At 43.7% G+C, this 26,060-nt stretch overlaps 1 protein-coding gene across 4 annotated transcripts in view; it reads right to left on the reverse strand.

Annotated features, from left to right (window-relative positions):
• The window catches only part of CSMD2 (CUB and Sushi multiple domains 2), a gene marked incomplete at its 5' end in the record, with an annotated part of 547,039 nt that overhangs the window by 476,020 nt on the left and 44,959 nt on the right, over positions 1-26,060 (reverse strand). For all 4 annotated transcript variants that reach the window (XM_080658115.1, XM_080658114.1, XM_080658113.1 and 1 more), the window contains one exon: positions 15,271-15,487. In XM_080658115.1, the coding sequence (XP_080514241.1) occupies positions 15,271-15,487 (217 nt within the window). The remainder of the gene's footprint in view (positions 1-15,270; positions 15,488-26,060) is intronic.

A 26,060-nucleotide genomic window follows, 5' to 3' on the forward strand; every position in this document is an offset into this window, starting at 1 on the left:
CCTAAGCTCACACTGCGTCCACAAGCGGCCATCTTTCTCTCATGGCCCTCTGTGGGCTCTGGCCATTTTAAAAGGCCATTAAGAGACACTCCCAACAATGTGCTTCACTTATTTCACAAAAGAAAGACGAAAGTGACAGAATACCATCTGGTCTCAGGGGTGTGATCACATTTGGAGAAAGGAGAGAAAAGAGAACTTTTCCACAGAAGCACATCAGCCAGGAGCACAATTTAGACAAAAGTGTAAGAATTTAAATACCTTATTTTTCACTTGACCAGCTCACACACATTTGTGCGATATAAACCTTCTCAGACTCCATTCTGACAGTTAAGTACCCAGGAGGTGAGTCAGTCCGCTTCTTATTGCCACCAGCCTTTGAAAAGGCCACCTCCCCCTTCATAATTACTCCAGGCAATCAGCACCAACTGATCAATCAAACAAAGAAAATTGCAGGTTTGAAGCTTTAATTAAATCTATCCGGCACTATCTAATTAAAGAAAATCTTTACTCTTCTACATACTCCAAAATAGACGGAACCTGCTCCTTCGGGGTTCTGGAAATAATCTGCCATGGCACGGTCTCACTTAAGTTGGAGGAGCTCCGCAGAGAGAAGACAGTTACTCTGGTCTCCTTTCCTTTAGGCCCAAGTTCAGGTAAATTCCAGTGGTGGGGGCGGGGGGAGGGCGGGGGCTGTGGAAGAGGAATCACATCCCTGGCAGGGTTCCTCTCACCCACAGACGCCCTTTCAGACCACGGGCTCCTTGTTCAGGCTGCCTCCTTCAGTCACTGGACCAGCAGCCCATGTGGCTGGGCAGCATTGCTCAGAGCAGGGATACTGAGAACTCGGACACCTCTTGTTAGCTCTGTGCTTATTCCCAATTCTGAACCACAGCTCTCTCTTCTGCAGAATGGGACCCCAAAAAATATTTACTGGATTCCTGAGAGAAGTAAATCACACAATGTGTCTGGGAAGCTTAAACAATCAAACAGGATTGGGAGGAGCAACAGTGCGCTCTTAAAGGGTGGAGTCCTGCAGCTGGTGGCTATTTCTAAACCCACCTTGGTCTGCAAGAACTCCTCTTGCTTCCTTCTCCCACCTCCTAAGAACCTTCACAGATTTCTTGCTTTCTGAATTTATCTATGGACCATGATCAAATCCTGTTATGAATGAAATAAAGCTGGACTATTGGAGCCAGGATCTGTCACCTTTCCCCTTTGCTGCATAGAGCTTATATAAGTTGAAGATCCACCTTGCCTGTGATGTGTGGCTACAGGATGCTGGAGAAGACAGAGGTTGGATGTGCCTCAACTGATTGGTCAGGGCATCACAAAGCCCCCAGACCACTAGTTGAGAGCCCTTTGGGACAAAATCAAATTGGGAAGGGGGGCCAAATCTATAGGCTTCCTTCAAGGCTGCTTGATGAGGCCACCAATGCTCATTAGGGGACAAAAGTGGTGATGGTGATGGGGAGGAGTGAATCAGGAGGGACAGGAAAAGCCCACCAGGTGCAGAGAAGCTCGCCTACATAAACCTTGTGAAGAAATGTTCTCCTTTGGGCAAGACTGAAGACACTGTACCGCCAGCCTCCAAGGTGCTCAGGGGCATCAAGAGGTCAGAAATCCCACCCAGACCAGTCTCTATATCTTCATCGCCTTCATCATGTTACCCTGGGAACCAGGGAGCACAGCTCCTGGGGGACAGGTGCCATACATGTGTCTGAGTGTTTCCTGTGTCACCTGAAGTTACCATTGAATATGTTTCCTCGCTCTTAAATTTCCTTAATGAAATCTGCTGGTCCCTGAGAAAGAAAACACTTTTACGACACACAACCCAAGCCCTGGAGCCACCTGAAAATAGGTGGAGACACCAAACTCACCTTGTTTCAAGTTTTCACTCACCTTCTTTGTGATAGCTTCCTTGGCCACCCTATTAAAATCCTACCCCTTACACATCACACCCCTCCCCTCCCCTGATGTGTATTTTCCTCTTAGTGCTTATCTAAGTAACTTTCACAATGACTAGAATCTGTAAGACTAAAGGCAAAAGGAACTGCACATAATCACCATTCTCTAGTTACCAACTTTCCCACTGGGTTACAGCTTAATGATCTGATACCCTACACACGTACTCTGGACTTGAGCAATTAGTAAATGAATGGTGGGAGCGCAATTCCTCACTGTTAGAGTGGAAGGTTCCAGATAAGCAAGGGGAGGAGGCTAGAATGATGCATGTGGTAATGGATGAGAATTGGAAACTTCAGTATGAACTCATGTTTAGCTGAATGTAGATAGATGGATACAGATAAAAATGTATAGGTATGTGTAGATACAGGGGTTAGTATATGTACATCTATTTCCTTGCTCTGTTATCTGAAAGGGTCAGAAGCAATGACACCCCAATAGTAATGAGTACACCCAGTGCCAGATCTTGGTTTCTAATACCATTTTTTCATTAAAGGAACCAAAGCTAATGTGTCCAAAGAGCTATGGTGAAACAACAGCAGCAATAATACCACCAATACCGAAAACTGACAATGAAGGGGAAATGTCAAAGGAAACAGGAGCTCCCAATGGCCAAAGCTGGAACAATTTAAGCAACAAAATAAACTAGCATTGGGTTATAAACAAAATTATAAAATCGATACCCATGAATCCATACTGATATCAATAAATCAATGAATATAGGAAAAATAGATTTCTCCTATAGAAGAGTTCCAAATAATTTATGTAGATACCCTACCCTCCAGATGAAGCATAACTTAACTCCATAGGTGTGGGCTGCACATAAGTGACTTCCTTTCAAAGAGGACATGGAGGGGGAGTAACTTTATGGTGGAGAAGGCTGACCAACACAACCTCAGCCAGGTGATCAAGGTCAACATTTTCAGGGGTAAGTCATGTTGATAGTATGCATCCTTGGTATGATGTAATGAAAATGTGATCTTCCTTCTAAAACACATTACTCCAGTCTAATCATGAGAAAGACATCAGACAAGTTCCAAACAGAAGGCTATTACACAAAATACCTGACCAGTGCTCCTCAAACTGTCAGCCATCGAAATCAAGAAAGTCTGAGATACTGTCACAGCCAACAGGAGCCTAAGGAGACATGACAACTGAACATAATGGACTATCCTGGATGGGATCCTAGCACAGACATCATGTAAAAACTAAGGAAATCTGAATAAAATATGAACTTTAGTTAATAACAACATATCAATATTGGTTCATTAACTGTGACAAACATACCATACAAAGGTAAGATGGTAATAATAGGGGGAGTTTGGGTGAGAGGTGTATAAGAACTCTCTGTACCCTCTTCATAACTTTCCTACAAATCTAAAACAATTTCTAGTTATTTTAATGAAAAGTTTGTTGTTTAAAATGTGAAAAAGTAAAAGATCCCCTCAGTTCCGGTATTAAGGACATACTGATGGTGATAAAGGCAATAGCAGGGAGACCAGTTTTGATAATCAAGACAAGAGGAGCTGGTGGCTTGGACCAGAGTGGAAGTATTTATAAGAGGTGAGCTTTGGATAGGACAGTGATGATAAAACAACCATTTACTGAGTGCTTGCCACATGCCCAGCATCTTCACATAGCTTGTGCCTTGTAAGGTAGTTGAATCTTCACAACTTCCCTGCAAGGTATGTGCTACTATAATCCCAACTTGGTGGTGTAGAAACTGAGCCTCAGGGAGAAGTAAAAAAAAGTCACAGAGCCAGTGAGAGGCAGAACAAGGACTTGAACCCAAGTGCACTGGCTCCACAGTCTCTCTCCTAACCACCCCACCACACTGTGTACTCATCTGGGGCTGCAGGGGATGAAATGGGGGTCAGGACTACAACCAGAACCACATGTTGGTGCCAAAAAGAATCCACTGAAAGTCAGAAGCACAAAAACTGCTTCAAAATATATCGCACCTATGGGGCAATGGCCTAAGCTTTAGGCACAAAGGCCAGACCATCCAGGAGCTTCATCTTCCCAAAGCAAACAAGACCAAGTGTCAACTCTGGAAAGCTATGGACTGTGCTGTCTGGAATCCTTGCCTACCTCTAGGTTCTAAAATAAATTCCTAAATACCAACACTCAAGTTTGCAATGGCTCAATGGCTAAGGAGACACAAGCTACAAAGATAGATAAACCCTGGACTCTCAGAAGTCTAAGTCTGTGTATAAGTTTATGTTTCACTAATGTAAAATCCAGTCAATCAGCAGCAGGTGGGGGAGGGGGCAGGTTCTACTGCCTAAAGTCATCCAGGCATCCAGACTTCTTACATTTCCTGTCTCCAGGGAAAAAGACAAAGTAGAATTATCTCAGAGGCGCTTTTCTGGGCCAGGCCTGGGAGGGGTGTATATCACCTCTGTCCACTTTCTACTGACCACTAAGCTACACAGCGCCACCTAGATGCAAGGGGGTGGGGGCTGGGAAATATCAACCTGGCTGGGCAGCTGCTTCCCTCAGGCAACTCTACACTGTGCAGGAGGAGCAAGAATGATCCGCACTACTTAACAGGCCACTGGAAAATAAATCCTGATGGTGGAACTGCTGAAAGTGCCAAGAGCAGTAACTGCATGGGCAGAAATAATCCGAGAAGAATCAGGCGTGTTTTATAGCCCTCTGCACACATCTCCGGCATCACTCAATCACACCATTTCAGAGCTGGAAGAGGCTTTGGAGTTCCGCTAAACTTAAGTCCTCAATTTACAAGTCAGGAGAATGCCATTGACCCTGAGAAGGAACAGGACTAGGTGAAGACCAGGGGCAAACCACGGTCAAGCTGGGGTGGAACCAGGACTCCTTGCACTGGGCGTGGGGCTGGCACCTCACCATGTGGCAGTTCAGACCCACCAAGGAAGTAATAGCCTGGCTCTTTGTTCACTTACAAGCTGAGAACTGCCCAGCCATATGGCTCAGTGGTTGAGTGTCAACCTATGAACCAGGAGGTCACCGTTTGATTCTGGGTCAGGGCATATCTCGGCTCGATCTCCAGTGGGGGCATGCAGGAGGCAGCTGGTCAATGATTCTCTCTCATCATTGATGTTTCTATATCTCTATCCCTCTTCTTTCCTCTCTGAAATCAATCTATCTATATATCTATATACTAGTATATATCTATATATGTGTGTATATATATATATGTGTGTGTGTGTGTGTGTGTGTGTGTGTATATATATATATATATATATATATATATATATATGTATATATATTTTGAAACTGAGAACTGGTTTTCTTTTCTATAAGAGGAGGATGAGCTCAGTACTCGGGAGATATTAGTTGTGTGCCATTTCTGCAGACAAAGAAATGGAGTAAAGTCTGGAATTACATGTCCAAACTTGCCTGCACCATGAGGACAACATCCCCAGTTATCAGAGTCCCTTGCACAACACTTTCTGATATTCCCAAGGTTCAGGGAACATGGGTTAAGGATAAAAAAAAGAGACACTTTCTTATCTCAGCAACAGCCCTTCTGGCTATCACCTGCGGCAAAGGAGGGCCACAGAGTGGTCAACTCCATTCTGGGGAAAAGTCGACTCTTTGACCAACACCTGGTGACACTGTGGGCAGGACCCATCATGGGGAGGGGTGCAGGCAGCACAGGCCTTTTATCTGAGACTCAGGCTCCAAAGTGCCTTAAAGTTTGGCTGCTATTAACTAGCAGATGTGGCGAATGAGCAAGGTAAGGTTTTACTACAAAAACAGACTTTGACCTTGAACTACCAGGGTTCAACCCCAACCATGTCTGCCCACACCCACCCTTTGGCCACCCAGTGATGGAGCCTGTGGATGTCCCCTGGGTCACTGCAGTTGGTGTCCCAAGCCCCAACCCTGGCAGACCCTGCTTCCTCCCCTTCTGCAACCCCCTCAGCCCTGATGTGGCTGTGCCAACCTGTGTGAACTTGGTATCAAGCAGAATCTAGGAGTTTGAATGCAGCTGCCCCAAGGCATGTGGCTTCTTAGAGATTCAGTTTTCTTAGAAATCAAACTGAAGGCAATATTTTTACCTCTGGGAAAATTGTGAAGGTTAGATGAGATATGGCCCATAAGCACCTGGTACACAACAGGTAAATATTCCAACCTCCCAACCCTCCTCTGGGTCCATCTAAGGCATCACAGCTCATGGTCCTAGGGGTAAACAATGCCCCCCCCTCCAAAAGAAAAAAATCCTGTAGAGTTGTTGGCCAGCATTGCTCCCACAGTAGGAGTCAGCAATCTCCCTGGGAACCTCTGTGAATCCCCCAAGCCTGCCTGGTGAAAGACCATGAATAACACCAAGGGCAGTAACTCAGAAAGACAGGCTGCTGCCCTGTCCCAGGCAGCCCAGTCCAGCAGACTTTGGCCTCTCCAGTCTTCAGATGACTCCTTATTAATCACAGATAACTTTCCTAATACAAAGCTCCTACCAACAGGTTTGCCTCCGGATGGCAAATCTGCCAGCATTTAGGATGAATCAAGCATATTTACTTCTCAGATGTTAGGGTTTTGATAAAATCCATAATGCCTTTGGCCTCAAGCCCTCTTCCTATTAATTATTAAACCCTTGTGTGTTTCGAGGGTAATTGAATCCATGTTTCTAATTAGTTTACACTTAATTCATCAGAACAATTTTTAAAGGGCTGATGGATGTCCCAATAAGCCTCATGGGCAGTTTAATGAATCTGTAGTTAAAAAGAAATTGGACACACACCAAACTGTTAACAACGGTTACCTCCAGGGAGCGGGGCTGGGACAAGAAGGCACTTGCGTTTTTTTACTCGATACACGACTACATGGCTTGACTTTTTGGAAGTAGTGAGTTCCCGTTACTTCTACCATTTTAAAGAAACTGCTTAACAAGGAAAATGGAATGAATTTTTAAAAAGGAAATGAAGTGAATGCAAATGAGTCCCACGCAGTGAGAAGGCTTCTTGGTGTGGAGCAGAAAGCCTGGTTTCTGGCTGCATGAGACCCACTGCACCATTAGCCACTTAGCAGCTTAGAGAACTGAGACGCTTACTAAACCCCTGCAAAGAAAATTAATACCCCCCATCTCATGGGTGGGTTGTTGAATTATTTTCGATAACACATGGAATGCCTGGTTAAGACTTTTTAGTGTCTCTGCTTCCGTTAGGATACATCACAAACTCCCCAGAATGGCATATAGGACCCCTAATGATATGGCTCAGCCACATACCCACCTCCCACTACACCCCAACCACTGTCACTGAGCACCTTGCCTTTCTCTTGTTTTGCCTAGGCCTGTGCACACACTATTCTCTTGGCCTGAAACTCTCTCCCCATCCCTCCTTCCATGCCCTATCAGGGAATCTCAATTTCCTCCAGAGAGCATTCATTAATTCATTCACTCCGTAATTATTTTTTGAGCACCTACTATGGAATCTGGCCCTGGAGACACAATGCAGAGTAAAACAGAAATAGTCCCCGCAGTTAAAAAGCTTGCAGTCTTGTGGGAAATGAGCATAAATCCAATTATCACACACATGCACATGTAAAACCATGAAGGATGGATGTGTAATCTGAGGGGTTATCATCACAGGAAGGTTTGACTAGACTGAAAATTAGAGTTGTCTCAGAGGACCTGCTGGGTGAGAACGTGATTAGTAAGTTGAGATATGAAGAATGATACCTAAACAAAGGGAAGGTGGAGGGAAGACCTCCCAGGCCCCCAGATCAGAATCTACAAAGATCTCCTCAAGACTAGGTCAGATTCCCCAATCACAGCATTCTGGACTATCTGTACTGTCTCCTTTAAGAGATCATAAATTCCTTGAAATCAGAAGCTGTCTTGATAACTGCTGTATCCCCAATACTTGGCATTCCTGGTAGACATTCAATACATCTTAAATAAATAACAGTGAATGAATGAATGTGTCCAGCATGGTGTCTGACCCATTACAGGTGGCCAGCGTCATCATTTCTTCTTTCTCCTCTCCAGTGTCCTCTCTCTGCTTCAGGCCTAATCAGGGATGCTACCCTCATCCCCTGGGTCCTTCCAGCCGCCTCCAGCCCACAAAGCTCATTCTCAAGGAACTCTGGGGAGAGGACTCTCCAAGGACAATCTGACTGATGTACAAGGCACACTTTTTAAGGACTCCAACAGACAGGTTCTTTAGGGGCCTCTGCTGCGATCTGTATTCATAAGACGGTAAATCTGGCAAATTGGGTGAAATTTTTACAACTTCCAAACAGGTGTCTAACGCCAGTTGAGTGAAATCTGCAACCAGCTCCAAATGACTAACTGCATTCCACCTTAGGCTGATGACAGAATGTGTATTGCCAGTAATTGAGGGAACAAGTTGTAGTGTTTCCCATAACGTGAGCCCAAATGTCTAGATTAAGGGATGCTTAGATGTGCTTAACTGGTGCAATCATCACCGGCGCCCTATCAACCTCCAATGTACAGTGATGCAGTTTATTAGCAATGTCTCCATAGATTATGTTCATTGTGTTCCATTAGAAAACTTCATTCCATATTAAACTGCAATGCAATCGGACGTCTGCCAGCACGGGAAGGCCATCTCATTGTGCGAAAGCAGAGATGTGGGAATTGTTTCAGTAATTCATCCAGGCAGGGCTGACGCTGCATTCTCTGGAAGGCTCTTTGTTCTTTCCTTGCTAATTTTCAAACTTCTACAGGCTTCCCGGCCTTCAGGACCAGCTCCTACTCCAATTTCCCACCCTAATCCATTATGAGAAGAATCTGATCAGCTTCTATTGTAAATTTAATTTCAAGCAGCCAGACGCTGCCTCCTGGCACCCTGGGATGCTGCTGCTTGTGAATAGCTCTAGATGAAATGTGAGATGCTTTCAAGAAGATGGCGATGAACCCCTGGTGGAGAAAGGGAGTTGTTGGGAGATGAATGGCATCTGCATATAGAACAAGCTTTGCGCAGTGTGCCCGCTGGCACCTCTTCAGGAACGATGCCAGGTGCAGCTTTCAGTACCTTGCACCGCTGAGAATCCTCCCTTTCTCAGAGGAGGACACTGAGGCTCAGGTGGCTTGACTCATGTGTCCAAGGTCACTGACATTGAAATGAGATTAGAATCCAGGTGTCTGACACTTAAGGCCTTCACTCCTCAATCACCTCCCTTGGGATTCCTCAACCTTAGCACTGCTGGCATTTGTGGTGGGAGGCTGTCCCCTGCCAGGTAGGATGTTTAGCAGCATCCCTGGCCTCTACCCACTAGATGCCCCAGCCCCTCTCTAGTCTGACAGCCCAAAATGTCTCCAGATATTGCCAAATGTCCCCTGGGGCTCAAAATTGCCTTCAGTTTAGAGCCACCACTCTATCTCATGACTTACAAATGTACTTGCATTTGTGTGTGTGTGTGTGTGTGTCTTTTTGCTTAACTGTGTTTTATTTTTTTCTACAAATATTTAAGTATTCCTTTTGTTTATGTATCATCACAATTCAAAGCAGTTTACATACATTATTTAATTTAATCCTATGAGATAGATACTGATACTAGTATACCCACTTCATAGATGAGGATACTGAGGATGAGAGTCAGAGTGAAAAAAGAAATGCATTAAAAATGTACAGAAAGCAGAATTGCAAAACTATGTCTGTCAGTCAAGTCACTGACAATAAACACAGAAAGCCTACTGCAGGCTTCCTGGTGATTGTGCCCCCACAGATGGGTGACCAGGGGATCAGTAATGCCACCCATAGGGAATGACTCCCCGTGAGCCCAATACCTGCTTCAGGGTCTGTCCTTTACATTTGCAGTTCCCTAATCTAAGTCTAACAGTTGAGCCACAGAGATGTGTCAAGACAGGCACCAAAGTCCTCTATAAACAGTCTGAGTTTCTAGGTCCTGAGAACAGAAGGGCAGGGGAAAATGCAAATAATGTCTGTGGAGCACTATGGGGTCTGTGGCAGGTGGCTCACATTCTACAACCCTGTAAGGCAGGTCAGTGTCACCTCTATTTTATAGATGAGGCTCAGGAAGGCCAAACTTGGGCAGGTCACAGAGCAAATAAATGCAAAACCGAGCTGCATATAAATCTAGGCCTGTCCCCACTGTACCCTACTGTCTCCCAGGAAAACACTGTGACAGGAGGTGACCTACCTGTTCTGTCAAATGAATGAAGGATAACGTCAGTGCAGCAAACAGCCTGGTAGGCTGAGAGAACACATTTTACTGGAAACTAGATTCGCTGGGCCAATATGGCTTGTTTTCTGCTTCCAAGTCAGACACTGTGGAGTCAACCTCCATCCCTTACTTTTTCTTATTCCCGCTCTACAGTCCCTATAAATCTACTCTTACCTCCAGGGGCAACGCTTTCCCAGAACATCACACAAATCCACAGCATCTTCTCTCCTCGTTGTTCCACTTCAGGCGCCACCGTCTCCTGCCCTGCCTGTCAGTCACTAGTCTGGCCCCCAAGCCAGTGGGTGTTCCATACTGCAGCCAGACTGTGCCAGAATCCTTCATTTAAAAACCTTCATTAGAAGAGCACCTGCCAAACACCTACAGCTAACATCATATTTAATGGGAAAGATTAAATGTTTTAAGATCAGGAACAGGACAAGAATGTCCACTCTCACCACTTCTATTCAATGTTGTACTGAAGGTTCTATCCAATGCAATTAGGAAAAAAAAGAAAAAGGGTTTAATTAAAAGCAACTAGATTGGAAAAGAACTAAAACTGTTTTTATTCAGAGATATAAAAAACCATTAGGACTATTAATGACAAGTTCAGCTAGGTCACAGGATATAAGATATTCTATTTCTAGATATCCATGAAAATTTCAAAAATTAAATTAAATTAAAAATACTTCTATATACATAATAGCATCAAAAAGAATAAAAATCTTAAGAGAAATGTTCAGGTCAAGATGGAGAGGCAAGATAATATAGTAAGCTCCCCTTCAACCTAACCCCCTAAATTCTCATGAAAATAACCTAAGGTTTATAAAAAGAGAGACTATATGTCCATGTTGGAAACTAGGAAAGAGAGAGATGCCTACATGCTACAATCACTAAGGAATTTCTATAAGGTGCAATACCCAAGAGACCTGATTTAAAAAGGCTAACTAGACAAGATGTTGACAGAGAAATGCAGTTTAAGGCCTGGCTGGTGTGCCTCAGTTGGTTGGGCGTTGTCCCGTGCACTGAAAGGTTGCTGGTTCAATTTCTGGTCAGGGCACATGCCCTGGTTGCAGGGTCAATTCCCAGATTCGAGAGGCAGCCAATCAATGTTTTCCTTTCACATCAATATTTCTCTCTCTTTCCCTTCCTTTTTCTCTAAAAAATACTAGATTGAATGGGAAAGCATTTGATAATTCTGGGCTGCGGGTCACAAATTGAAATGGCTCCTGTGTCACATATGTGTGGAGGTCTTGAGTAGCTGTGACAACAGGGAATTTCCTTATTCACTCTTCATTTGCTGCTGTTTCAGTTGACAACTTCCCTTCCTAATAAAAATTCACACCTTCAAAAAAATAAATAAAAATTAAAAAAATAAAAAATAACAGTTTAAAATGTGTTCTGAAGTAACTTTAACTACTAGAATAAAAATCACAGAAAAGGCAATGAAAACTTACACTTGAAGACAGAGAAAAGAAAATGACATAAGAAAGCTAAAAAACACAAAGCATTAACTATTATACAAATATTACACAAAAGAGCAAGTATATCAGTTATCACAAAAAAAAGAGTGAAATAAACTTTCCAGTTAAAGAATAAAGACTCTCAGGAAAGATTTAAAAATAAAAATCCAATTATATGTTGTACTAAGAGATACATCTAAAACAATGACATAGAAATATTAAAAATAAAGAAAGTGGCAAACAGGGACTCAATAAATGCAAAACTAAAAGAAAATAAAGGTGGTAATATTGGTATAAAAGCAGAAGTTAAAGCAAAAAACCTTTGGGGATAAACATAATTTTTATATTGAAAAATAAATATAATTCACTCTGAAGACCTAATGCTAAAAATATATGCTGAAGAGTACGCTATCAAAATATATAAAAGGATGAATTGACAAAAACAATAGTGAAAATGTAAAGTCAACACACTGCTTATCCTTGACAAATATCATCTAGACAATAAAGACATTAGAAAAAATAAATACTAAAAGAGTTTTACCCTTCAACCAAAGAATCTGCGTTTTTTTTTTCAAATATTCATAGAACATTTACATAAAAATGATCTTATACTGTGAAAATAAAAGCAACAAATTCTCCAAAGTAGAAATCATAATCTAATCATAATACAATTCAACTGGATAATAATTTTTAAGTATAAAAAAGTTTACTGGAAAGTTTTAGGAAAAATCTCTAGAGTCAAGGAAGGAGCAAAACTGCAATTAGAGATTCTTTCTACAATAATGACTATCCATCAAAATTAATGGGATATGGTCAAAGCTATACTTAGGGGAAAATTTTGATTACCAAACAGGAAATAATGGAACTAATTCAATTCACAAAACCAGCAAAAGAGCAGTATCAGCCTAAGGTGAGTGAGAGAAAAGAATGCATAAAGATAAAAACAGAAATCAATAAGTTAGATAATAGGGAAAGAATAAAATTGATAGCCCCAGAATTAGAACTTTAAAAAGACCCATAAAACAGGCAAACTTCAGCAAGATGAACTGAGTAAAAAGAAAAACACAAATGCACAGGAGCAGGTGCAAGAAAGGAGATGTGATCCCAGGTACTGTGGGGATAGAAATGTTTCCTGGGAGAACTATATGTAATTCTACACTGCTACCCTTGACAATCTCCATAAAATAGATAACTTCCTAGACAAGCATACAAATAGAAACTGACTCCTCAATAAAAAGAAAATCTGAGTAGATTAATAACCATGTGAGAACATAAAAGAATTCACAAAGACCCAAGGGTCCCCACCAAACACACTTGCTATCCCCCTTACAGACCCAAAGGAGTGTCATTCCAAAACCTTCAAGGAACACATTTTTCATGCTATTTGGATGGTCCCCCTCTGCGGTCATTTCCCCTCCAAGGTGTGAGCTCCTCTGCTCCAGGGGTACTGAGAGGCAGAGCTTTCTCTTCAGCCTTCCCCTTGGCTGAGCCTGAATGCCCTTGGCTACTTCTGAAATAAACTGACATGAGCAGATCAGGAAGGTGACACAGAAGGAACCCATGCAAGGATGACCCAGTGAAGGTACAAACCCTGGTTCCTCAAACATGGCTGGTTGGCCAGCATGGGCTAAGTGGGGGCCAGGTACACAATCCAGGGCCCTCCCCTGTCAGGACCACCTCCCAAGGTCATGAAACCCCCACCTTCCAGGTGAGAGCAATCCCCACCTCTGGTGAGCCCTCTAACACTTCACTCAGAGCCGGCAAACCCAAACGTCAGGAAACAGAGGTCTGATCACATAGTGTGGACCCTGCTTTAAAAGAAAGGAAAGCTGGAATAACCCCAGTAGGCAGAACTGTAAAGTTTTCCTGCAGCGTCCATACCCCAACCAAGCAGCCCATTAGCCTCACTCAGTGGTCGGCAAACTCATTAGTCAACAGAGCCAAATATCAACAGTACAATGATTGAAATTTCTTTTGAGAGTCAAAAACCGACTTCTGTGCATGGGCCACGAAGTTTCAATCGCACTGTACGTGCGCGCCCGCTCGTAGTATTTTGTGGAAGAGCCACACTCAAGGGGCCAAAGAGCCGCATATGGCTCGCGAGCCGCAGTTTGCCGACCACTGGCCTAACTGGATGTTTTATCTTTCAACATTCATTCAACATTCACCACCAGTCAATGCAGGTGCCCTACATGGTGTCGCCTAAGCTCAACATCTGATGTGAGGACTCGCTCCCCAGTGACCTCATCCAGTCTCATGGTCTTCAGCACTACCTAGCACCGATTTCCTTGAACTCTAAACTCACTGTTCAAGCCCATTCCTGTCTCTCTCATTAGCGTGTAACCTCTATGAAGACAGTGGCTTTGTTTTGCTAACAGCTATATTCCCAGCACCAGGTCAGTGTCTGGAACATAACATGTGTTCATGAAATATTTGTGGAATGAATGAGGGCAGGGGGGACTCCAGTCCCTTCACCCAAGTTGCACTGAACACCTACTGTGTGCCAAATCCTGCTGAGCCCAAGGGAGATGAATAAGCCCAGTCTGGTCTAAAACATACTACTCATCTGGGGGGGCCCCAGACACCCCAACCTCTGCTGCAGGCTTGGCAGTCTCACCTCTGCACTGCCCAGAGAGGGCAGGTTGCCAGAGAGAAGAGGGCTGGGGCAGAATTGCAAATATTGTCTGTAACCCTGCTCCAGGCATCTTCAACAAAGCCTTGAGGTTAAGACAGTGGTCGGCAAACTCATTAGTCAACAGAGCGGCAAACCATGGCTCGCAAGCCGCATGTGGCTCGCAAGCTGCAGTTTGCTGACCACTGGGTTATGGACTTGGCAGGGACCCCTCGTTAATTAGCACCCTGACCTCCCTGGGACTTAGCTGGTTGGCTAGTAAGCCATTAACCCTATGGCTGGCTTCCTGGGGATCCAAAAGCCTGGCAGGCAGGACCAGGACAAGGCTTGCAATGGAGCACAGCAAACTACCATCAATCAAACCTCAGAACGGCAACTCTGGAGCCCTTACAGCTGCCCCAGAAAATCTGCCCTTTCTGCAGAGGCTGTAGCTTCCATCCCTGTCTCCCTCCTCCATGTGAACCCCCTGCTTGGGAGGCAGCTCAGGGTTACAGGAAAGCAGTCTCACCTTCTCCATGGTTTTCTCTTCCATCGCCTGCAATGGGGTTTGAGAGAGTGGGATCTTCCCCAAATTTCTGATTCTACACCCATAGCCACAGCCACAAGGTTTGTGGCCCAGGCAAAATGCAAAGCAATTTCCAACAAAGTATTAATGGTTTTTCAAGTATAGGATGCAAGATACAGCCACTATTATTAGCCTTCAACACATATCTGCTGGGCCCAAAAGGAGAAAATTAATTTCTGTGTGTGCAAAGAATATACACCAACAGATATTCATATATACACCATATACACCCAAAATCCATTTTCAAGAGAAAAACTTGAATTTCTCTGTAACCCTTTTATGTCTTCTGTCAAGTCTTCCCAAATATCCAACTCATCAACCCTATCCATTGAGCACTTCTAAGCAGGAGAAAGGAACTGGAAAATATAAAGAAAGCAAAGGAGTTGAGAGCAGGCCTCATAAAAAGAGGTCTTTGCTGATGACCATAAATCTTTCAACCCCAGTGGGTTCCTCCTCTCAGCAAGCTTGGCTCAGGGCCCAGCTACGTGCTGTGGGGAAGAGACGGGTGGTACCTGGTCCGCAGGTTCTCTGGCTGGGGTGGGCCATCAAACACCGACAGAACATCGAAGTCCTCCTCCAGGGCGAAGGACTGGAAGACGAGCTGGATCCTGTGCTGGTCCTCCGCGGTGATGGTCCATATGCAGTTGGCGTAATTGGGGTAGCCGTATGGGAACCCTGGGCTCTCAACTGTTCCATTGGGACCCTGCAGTTGGAATGTGCAGTTCTGGCCTGGGAGAGAGAAAGGGAGCAATTCAGTGTGGCCTGGAGAACTCCTAGAAGCTTCCAGAGATACAGGAGCACTGTGTTAGAGAATCATGAACCCACTTTGCCAAGTGCTTCCTCGATGCCAGGCCCACACTTGTCACAGAGGGAGGGAAGACAGGTGACTGACACTGAGTGTGAGCCTGTTACGCCACGCACTGTCCAGGTGGTACAATGAGCATCACTGTGGCCAAGCCTGAGAACAATTCTGTGCGGTAGGACACTAAGGCTCAGAGAGAGTGGACAATGGAAAGACAACCAGACTAGGCAGCACGTAGACTTCCCCTTTACATTAAATGCCAGAGGGAGGATTTCAACCTTCTGTGCCTTCCGCAGCCTCCTGACTCTCCAAGCCCCTCATCTCACCTCCTGTCCGCTCTTCTCACTCCCCACAGAAAATAAAAGCCATCAGTGGGGATCCCTTGTCTTCCCAATTCCAAACCCATTTAACCTGCCCCACGCTGTCTTCCTTCTTCCAACAGAGGAACCATCTCTCCTTCAATCTTAACATTAAGACTGAAAATGGGGTTCTATGGAAAGTAAATTCACAGAGTGATCTGATCATAAATTCTTAAATGGGCAGGTTACGTTGGCTAGTCATGCCCCAGGCCTGTAACCTCTTTAATAAAAGGTTTATCTTTGCCTTAAGCAAGCCTTTTCCATTGCCTCTGTGCATATAGGCTAACAGGCCTTTGAAATGCCTCTTTTCAGACCCCTCAGAAGAAAAACCACCCTCAAGAGAACACATACTCTCATTAGCCTATAATCCCATTCTGGCCTGCTTTCTCCTGCCTTCACGCTTTCATATAATCTTCCTTACTTCCCTCCCTAATTCCAAATGCATGAAAGAAGATGCAAACTGTTTTCTAAGTCTGTTGAGATCTTGCTTCCAGGCATATCCTCTGGCTCAAATAAACTTCTGAAAAAATTATCTACAGGTTTGGATGTTCTCATATCGACAACATAATCCATGTGCCCTTTGGATCCCATCCCTCCCTCCTCTTCATGAACCTTATATATACTTCTCTCTTCTATAGGATACACATGTTTAAGCGTTTCCTTTACACTGGAACCTTCCCATTTTAAATGTGCTCAAGATTCCATCATTAAGAAAACAATTCCCCACTCTACTCCTCATTTCCCGCCAGCCTTATCTCTATCTTCCCCTTCACAGGTAAATTTCTAGAAAACACACCTTTTTACGAGCTTTGTCTCCATTTCCTTACTTCCCACTCACTCTCCAGCCCTGTTGCTTCTGCCTTCTGGTTCCAAACAGGTCTACTGAGGTCACTGATGGGTAGAGCAGGTCTTTTCAGTCTTTAGAGTTCTCTCTCAGCTCCCTCTAACAGTGTTGCTCACATACACCCTCCTGAAAACAGTCCTCCCTGGCCAGTCTCAGACTTCACTGTGTGTGTGCACAATGCCTGGGGACAAGGCGGAAATGTAGATTCTGATCCACAGCATCTGGATGGGGCCGGAGTGTCTGCTCCTCTAACTTACTCTCTGGTGAGGCTGTGATGCTGCTCAGGAACCCCCTCATCGTTGTTCAATAAGAAAAAAAATCACATAAGGTCTATGAGGGTCTCTGCATGGTCTGGCCCCTAGTGACCTCTTAGCCTTGTATCCACTAGTTTCCAGTCAAACCCCACCCTTCTCAGTCATCTGTACCTGATGCACTCTCTTACTGCACAGCCACAGGACTTTTGCATATGCTATTTTCTCTGCTTTGAATACTCTACCCTCCCTACTTGGCATATTTATCTTTCAGATCACGGTCAAGGGCCTCTCTTTGACTGGAACAAACCCCCCATTATATGCTCTTGTGACAACATAACCTCTCATTGGTAGCACCTATCATAGAAGCAAATTTCCATGCTTCCGTGTGATTATTTCATAAATATCTGTCTCCTTGCCAGGCCATAAGCTCCATGAGAAAGCAGACTATATGGGCGTTTTCCCATTTTTAAAGCCACAAACCAAGCTCAGTACTAGGCACATGGTAAGTTCTCAATAATTTAACACATTATATTTGGTTAGACACTCTTCTAACAACTTTATACGTATTGACTTGTTTAATCGTCACAACAGCACTATAAGGTGGATACTATAAAAATCATCTCCATTTTACAGGTGAAGAACTAAGGCAAAGATAAATTAAGGGAGGAGGCCCAAGTCCCACTGTTACTCACAGTTGGGATTCAAATGTAAGAAGTCCACCTCAGATCCACCTGCTATGATGCTAATACACTGACTCAACACCAATTTTTTTTAAAGCCCACATTAGGGATTAACTGACAAAGGACAGTTAATCTCTAAAATGATTAATATTGAAAAAATAAGCTGTAACACAAAGCATCCCAGTAAAAGAGCAAAAAGTTAAGGTCTTCTGAGTAAATGCTAAACGGGCATTTAATAAAATAAGACATGTAAACCTGATTAAAATAGCATCCGGGACCAGGAGAAAGAATATTTCTAACCATCATTTTAGAACAATTACCTACATGGTACTTGTGGTGAAATACCTGATTAAGATCAGGAATGAGACAGAAATGCTACTATCACCTCTGAGATTTCATGCCTTATTGGATGAGCCAGCCCATGCGACACAAGGAGAGGAAATGAGAAAGAAGCTAGCATATGGTTTGCAGATGATATGTTAATATACCCAGAAAACCCAGGAGAATTAATTATAAAGTTATTAGAACTAATAAGAAATTTTAGCTAAGTAGCCAAATGTGAAATAAATATACAAAATCAATAACATTTCTATTACCAGAGACAGATGAAAATAAAAAGAAAACATGTATTGTTTATATTAATTACAAAATGCATATAATAAATAGAAATAAACTTAATAAGGACTGTGAAGGCACCGTATGAAAATAACTTTTATAGAGGGATAAAAAATTTTGAATAACTGGAGAGACATAGCATAATCTTGAGTGGAAAGACTATTGAAAGGTTAATTTAGAATATTAACCTTTTGAGAAGTTACTGAAAAGTTAATTTATAAGCTTAATGCAATTCTGATCCAAAGCCTGATGACCTGTTTTAAATTTAGTAAAATGATACCTAAGTTTAACTGGGAACATAGGCATTTACAGACAATGCAGAAATTTTAAAAGGCGGTAAATGTAGTAGTAGCCTTATCCTACCAGGTACTAAACAGAACCAGCAAATGACACTTATGACAATAGTGTGGAGGAGGTCCAAGAGTGGACAAGCAGAACATGGAATGATATTGCAGAAATAGCCTTAATACACATAAAAATTGAAATATGTGTAAGACAACATTAAAAAATCAATGAGAAAAGAAACACATTTTTGCAGGGTCAACTAATTAACTGTTTGGGAAAAGAATTATCTCCTCGACTTATACCACATACTAAATACATTCCAGATAGAATAAAGAGTTATAAGTTAAAAAGAAATCAAGCCAAAAACACAATTAGAAGAAAATATTGGCAGATAATGATCTAACTGTGATTTTCTGCACATAAAAGCTGTGGAAGATACAAGATTAATGGTTTTATACAAAAAGTATTAATGGTTGTATGTCAAAAATAGAAGCAAAATGAAAAGGCATATAAAAATGCTAGGTAAAAAGTAATATCCTCAATATAGAAAGAACTTTGACAAATCAATAGGAAAACAACAAGCAGTGTAACTGAAAAACTGAAGAGGGTCTTGAAGAAGTTAGTTCACAAAAGAAGACATAAGTGACCCCAGAAACTAGAAATATATTTAACCACAATAACAATGAAATAACACTTCTATCTCTACAATTCCAAAGGAGTCCCCTAGTTCACGGCCCTAAACTTCCCCTCACTGGCAGTGACACCAGATCTTCTGGGCTCATGCTCTAAAACCTGCCATGTGATGTCACTGTATCATGTCACTCATGTATTCATTCATTCCTCTAGGTTCGACCCTGGGATGGGTCATGGGCCTCAGATCACAGATTAGATATAAGCAGATACATGTACAAATACATACACAGAGTGATTCTCAAGTACAGATCCCATAAGAGCCACACCTTTAAAGCTACCCTCATTCATGTCCTGGACAACCATTGACACCAACATTCACCACCATCCCAGCATCCCAGACTGTTGCCTTGGCTCAGACTAGCACAGTTCTGCAGTTTCTGATTCAGAATCTGGGTATTAACAGTGAAGAAATAGATGAAGAAGGTTCAGAACAGAGCCCCCAGGGAACACTTTTCATGTACAAGTTATAAGGAAGGAGACAGAGTAGGGGCAGGGAGGCAGGCAGAATGGTGGGAAGAGAACCAGAGGGAGAAGGTGATTCAATGTGTGGAGCACCACAGAGAGGCTACGATGAGGGTTTGGGAGGAGGCCTCTCAGTCTTATGTCTAAACGGTCATTCTAAAAATAAGAACACAGAGTGGGAGCTTTATCCTGGTTCCTACTTCATCCCCAGTGCCTGAATTCAAAAAGTATTTGCTGAATGGATACATGAATTCCCACAAAGGCAAGATGGGCTGGTGAGAGGGTAAAGGTCACTATATTTTAAACAGTAATTTATACACTTTTCTCATTTTAGAAAATTGGAAAGATACAGGCAAGAATTTAAAAAAAAAAGAAAACATCATAATCTCACCTTCCTTCCAGAGGCAACTGCTGTTAATATTTTCATTTATTTTTTTCTAATTTTTTCATGCACATTTCACACTGGTGAGATAATCCTATATAATAAAAGGCTAATATGCAAATAGACCAAATGGTCGAACAACCAAACAACTGGTCGCTATGACGTGTGCTGACCACCAGGGGGCGTGTGCGCAACATGGCGGGTGGCTGCGGCGGGATGGTGGAGCAGGTGAACGGGGGCACCAGACCAAGGCAGGATGCTGGTCGCTGTCATCGAGGCAAGCCTCTGGTGGTTACTGAAAATTCTTTGCTCCCGCATGCCACAGTCCTGCCTGGCACTTGCACCTGCTGCCAGTGCTGGCCCGGCCCCGCTCACACCCACTGCCGGTGCCCAGCACCGGTCCTGATCACTTGGCACCATCAGTGGGTGTGAGTGGAGGCTGCTGGCCCAGATTGCCTCTGGGGCTTCTCCACCTCCCCCTGCTCCCGAGGGGTGATCAGGGCAGCAACCGCCGCTCGCACCCACTGACAGTGCCAGCCCCGCTCACACCCGCTGCTGGCGTCAGCCCCAATCACTCCTGCAGCGTGGTCAGCGTGTGGGAGCGGAAGTGGGGCTGGCAGCAGACAGGGGACTGGGGGCCGCAGTGGGAGGGGCCAGGCGGGGTCGCAGAGGATGGGCTGAGACCCACCCCTGTGCCTACCACAGCCTCGCGGCCCACAGTTCCTTTCAATGTGCATGAATTCGTGCACTGGGCCCCTAGAGTGTATATAATTTTGTGTTCTCTTTTTTCAGTAAATTATTCTTTCGCCAAATCACAGAAGGTCATGGGCACTTCTTAATATGCATAAATACCCTTACATGCATCACAAAGATTACAAAGAATTCATCTCTCCTCTTTCCCTTCCACCCAACCCAAAATAACTGAAGTTAACAGGCAGGTGTCCTGCTCCAACCTTCTCCTCTCTCATGCAAACATATGGGCACAGTAAGGCAGAATTTTTATTATTTTGTTTCAAAAGTGAAATCGGAGTTCAGCTCATTTCTCTGAAACTTGCTTTCTCACTTAATCCATCAGGGACACCTTCCAGGTCAGTAAATACATATCTAACTTGTTTTTCATATAAATGTGTAATATTCCAGGGCATGGATGTAACTCAATTTATTCAACCGCTCCCCTACTGATGGCCATTTAGGTCTTTCTTGGTTTTCTTTTGTAACAATTCAGTAAACATTATAACATGAGCTTTTCCCCAAGATATTAAATCTGTTCATAAACAGCATTTCAAATGGATGCACAACATTCCAATATATGGTTATACTAGAATTTACTCAACCATTCCCCCGTCAAACATTGCAATTGTTTCTGGATTTTCCCCCTATCCTATATAATAAAAGGCTAATATGCAAATCAACCGAACGGTGGAATAACCGGTCGCTATGACACGCACTGACCACCAGGGGGGCAGACACTCAATGTAGGAGCTGCCCCCTGGTGGTCAGTGCGTTCCCACAGGGGGAGTGCTGCTCAGCCAGAAGCCGGGTTCACGGCTGGCAAGCGCAGCGGCCTCCGACTGCCCACTTAGGGGAGCAGGCCTAAGCCATCAGTCAGACGTCCCCCAAAGGGTCCCAGACCGTGAGAGGCGCAGGCTGGACTGAGGGACCCTACCCCCAAGTGCAAAATTGCGTGCACCAGGCCTCTAGTTATAAATAAGACTCTTAGGAAGGTCTAGTGACAGAATGCTGGTCAGTGCAGTAGAAAACGCTTTTCCATGGCCAGAGTCCCAGAACGAATGTTCGCTTTTGCAATAGTGGCATCCAGCTTTGGTTCCGGGGGAGGGAAGGTATTGTCCATATCGGGTTGGCTGACCTCTGTGACAGGCATGGTCAGAGGTGGGTAGATAGGGCTGGAAGCCTGACTGGTTTGGAAGTCTCCCTGAAATCAAATGTGTGTTTGTGAACTAAGGAAGTTATAACCCAGAGCACTCCAGACTGAAATGTTAATAGAGTGGGAGTCCATGCCAAAGTGGCTGAACGTTCTTTCTTGCCTACGAAATGCTGAGCTTTTTCCAAGAAAACAGCTACCTGTTCCTCACTTCAGTGACCAGCTTGCTGCCTTGTAAACAGGAATACTGCTGTAGACTTGCATCTGAGTACCCAAGATGGTGTCTGTCTTCTCTCACCCATGCCTCTAAGTCAACGGAGCTACCAAATATGACCCATTTTGAGCTCAAGAACAATCCTGGAGAGCTGGACTCTTCAGGTTGTTGTGCACATATTTATTTCTGGATGATTTCCCTAGGACAGACTTCCAAAGTGCAGGTTACTGGGTCAAAGGATATGACCTTATTGAGGCTTTGGCTCTGTTTCACCCATTGGTTTATTTCTTTCCATAAAAGTACACCAATTACATTCTCAACAGCCTGTGTAGGAATGCCTATCTCAAGGCATACTCACCAACACTGTCCATGATCTCATTGAGAAGTTTTTGTCTACTTGTTAGGTGCAAAAAGTGCTATCTTATTTTATTTAGCATCTCCTTGTGACTCAGATTCAACATGTTTTCAGACTTTTCCTAGTGATTTTAATTCCTCCTTTGGGGAACTAGCTGATGAATTGATGAATTCTTGTGCTCATTTTTCAATGTGGTATTTTTTTTCTTGCTGATTTATATATTTATACCTTCTGGGCATCGTATGTAGTACATATGTACATTCTGAAGTCGTTTTGGCCTTTTTATGCTGTTTGACATAGAGGTTTATCAATTTTATGTACTTAAATCTTCCATAAGCTCTTACCATTTTTCTTATCAATTTGTACTAACTCTTTATAGAATCAGGATTTCACTCTTTTGTCAACATTGTTGCAAACATTGTTTTCTACCTGGTTGTGTGCTTTGTTTGGTTTAGCTTTTTCATGTAGATTAAAATGTCCCCTTTGTACAGGCAGTCACATTTACCTATCTTTTTCTCAGTAATATGTTTCCTTTTGGATGCTTAGAAAGACTTCATTCTGGTTTCTCATCTCACTCAACAGAAAAGCCAAGGTCCTTGCTGTGCCTCAAAAGCCCTACCTGTGGACACCCATTTCCCCTTGACCTCCTCTCCTGTCTCTCCTGAGCTCATCCCTGTGATTGCCATGCTGCTTCCTGGCTGTTCCTTAAGCCCATCACTTGCCCACCTGGGGAAACTTGCATTTGCTCAAGGTGCAGTCCAGAAAGCTCTTCCCCCAATGCTGTGTGATCCCCTCCCCCGTCTTCTTCAGTCTGAGTTAAATATCACCTCCTCAGGCCTTCCTCCTTTCAAACCAGGTGCTCCAGGTTCCTGTTTCATTTTTCCACATAGCACCCTCTGACATATATTTTCCTGTTTATCTTCTGTCTCCCCGACCCTCCATTAGAATGCAATCTCCAGGAGAATGTGGGCAAGGGGCTGGCTATTTTGTTCTCTGCTCTCTCCCCAGCACCCAGACCTGTACCTACACTCAGCAGATGTTCACAGACGAGCTGTTGGTTAAATGAATGAATCCATGGATACTGCTTGTCCATCCAGCTCTCTGTGTTTGGAATGCTCTCTCTCTAGTTCCTCCACCCCACTATCCCCAGGCACTTCAACACTGGCAGCCTCCTCGGGAAGCCTTCTGAGAACCCTCCAGAAAATGCCAAGTCCTCTTCCTTTGTCTACTTGTCTTTGGTGAATGAATTAGTGAATATCACTGCCTTCACCAATGGTGATGTCATGATATGTTTGCATGGCTTCTCCTCCAGTGGCCTCCTTGAGATTTTCATGTATCTTTATCTCTAGCATCTCACTCAGTATTTGCCCACAGTGGGCACTCAGTACATATTTCTGGGACAAATGGATGAGTGAAATGAATTTTTTTATAGTAGTCAGATAACACCTAGCATCTTCATTTGTCTGTGTATTTATGCTTCTGAAGGTGGCTTTATGAAAAGGTTACAAAAAGTCTTGGTTTCAAATTTCCATTATACCACTGAATACATTGTGGACAATTTACATAAAATTCTTTATTTTATTTATTTATTTGTTATTGATTTCAGAGAGGAAGGGAGAGGGAGAGAGAGATAGAAACATCCATGATGAGAGAGAAGCATTGATTGGCTGTTTCCTGCACACCCCTCACTGGGGATTGAGTCTACAACCTGGGCATGTGCCCTGACCGGGAATAGAACCATGACCTCCTGGTTCAAAGGTCAACCACTGAGCAACACTGGCTGGGCTATGTAATACTCTTTAAACCTTAGTCTCAGTATCTTTAAAATTAGCACTCACTTCTAGGATGGCTATAAAGATTAATGTGATAATATCTGTACCCGACACACTGTAAATGATCAATAAATACCAGCTAATCTTTCAGTAAAGGTTTACACTTCCTTTATGTAGGTCCCAGTCACATCCTGTTAAGGTTATTCCCAGACATTTTATGCTCTTTTTGTTACTCTAGTGAATGACATTTTTCCCATTATTTTTTTCCTAGCTGGTTATTACTGATATACAGAAAACCTATTGATTTTTATACATTCATCTTGCATCCAACTGGGTTTCTGAACTCTTATTAATTCTAATGATTTCTCAGTTGATTCCCTTGGGTGTTTTAGTTACACAACCATGTTGTCTACCAATAATGATAATTTTGAGGAGATAACTCTTTTGAGAAGTTTGGCAGGAAAATTCAATTCAATTCTGCAAATATTTATTGACTGAGAAGGTCAATTTTGGACAATTTAGTAGAAGCTGCCGGTGGGACATCCAGATGGAGATGGCCAGAAGGCAATTAGTTCTGTAGACTGGAATTTGGGAGCACAGTCCGGGCTGGAGATATAGATTTGTCGGCGATGTGCAATTAATGAAACTGGCTGAGGAGGAAATGCAGAGGAGAGCTGCAGAGCTGGCTAAGGAATCATGCCAACTGAAGACAGCTCACCTGCCACATGGAGGGCCAACTGTGCCCCTCGAGTCCACGATGGGACTCTGGCCCGACTCCATGCATGCCTGCTGGCAGGGGCAACTTGTCTGCACAGATGGGAGAAGCAGGGGTCAAACACTGTAGCCTCAGCATTTACCCTTCAGGAGTGAACCAGAGGCCACGGGTGGAGAGAAGCTGGCATGGAGCCTTGCTACCCCTCTCTCCTATACATCATGCTTCGGTCACAACAAAATAGCTCATCATCTACATAAACCCAGACCCTTTTAGGCCCTTTCCTAGAATGCCCTTTCCCTGCCTTCTCAACCCAGAAAACGGTACTCACTGCTCCAGATCCAGTTCACACATAGCACCTACTCCGAGGAGCCTCCCTGTGGTTCCTGGGCAGCTAGGTTCTCTCTCCCTCTCCCTCTCCCTCTCCCTCTTCCTTTCCCTCTCCCTCTCCTTTTCTCTCTCCCTCTCCCTTTCCCTCTCGCTCTTCCTCTCTTATAGCCATCCACCAAAATCCAGGCCTCTTCCCTCCCAATCTGTGCCTTAAAAAAACAACAACAACAACAATAATGGCATGCCACTTAAAATCCTTCAATGGCTCCTCTGGATAAAGCCCCAGGTCCTAACTATGACACATAAGACTCCAGGATTCCCTTTTTTTAAATTTCTTTATTGATTAAGTTATTACATATGTATCCTTATCCCCCCATTACCCCCCCATCCCCTCCACTCATGCCTTCACCCCCCCCCCCGTTGTCTCTGTCCATTGGTTAGGCCTATATGCATGCATACAAGTCCTTTGGTTGATCTCTCCCGTTTACCCCCACTCTCCCCTACCTTCCCTCTGAGTTTTGACGGTCTGGATCAATGTTTCTGTCTCTGGATCTGTTTTTCTTCATCAGTTTATGTTATTCATTATATTCCACAAATGAGTGAGATCATGTGATATTTATCTTTCTCTGACTGGCTTATTTCACGTAGCATAATGCTCTCT

The sequence above is a fragment of the Plecotus auritus genome (assembly GCF_963455305.1).
Source record: "Plecotus auritus genome assembly, chromosome: 2".
NCBI classification, from domain to species: domain Eukaryota; kingdom Metazoa; phylum Chordata; class Mammalia; order Chiroptera; family Vespertilionidae; genus Plecotus; species Plecotus auritus.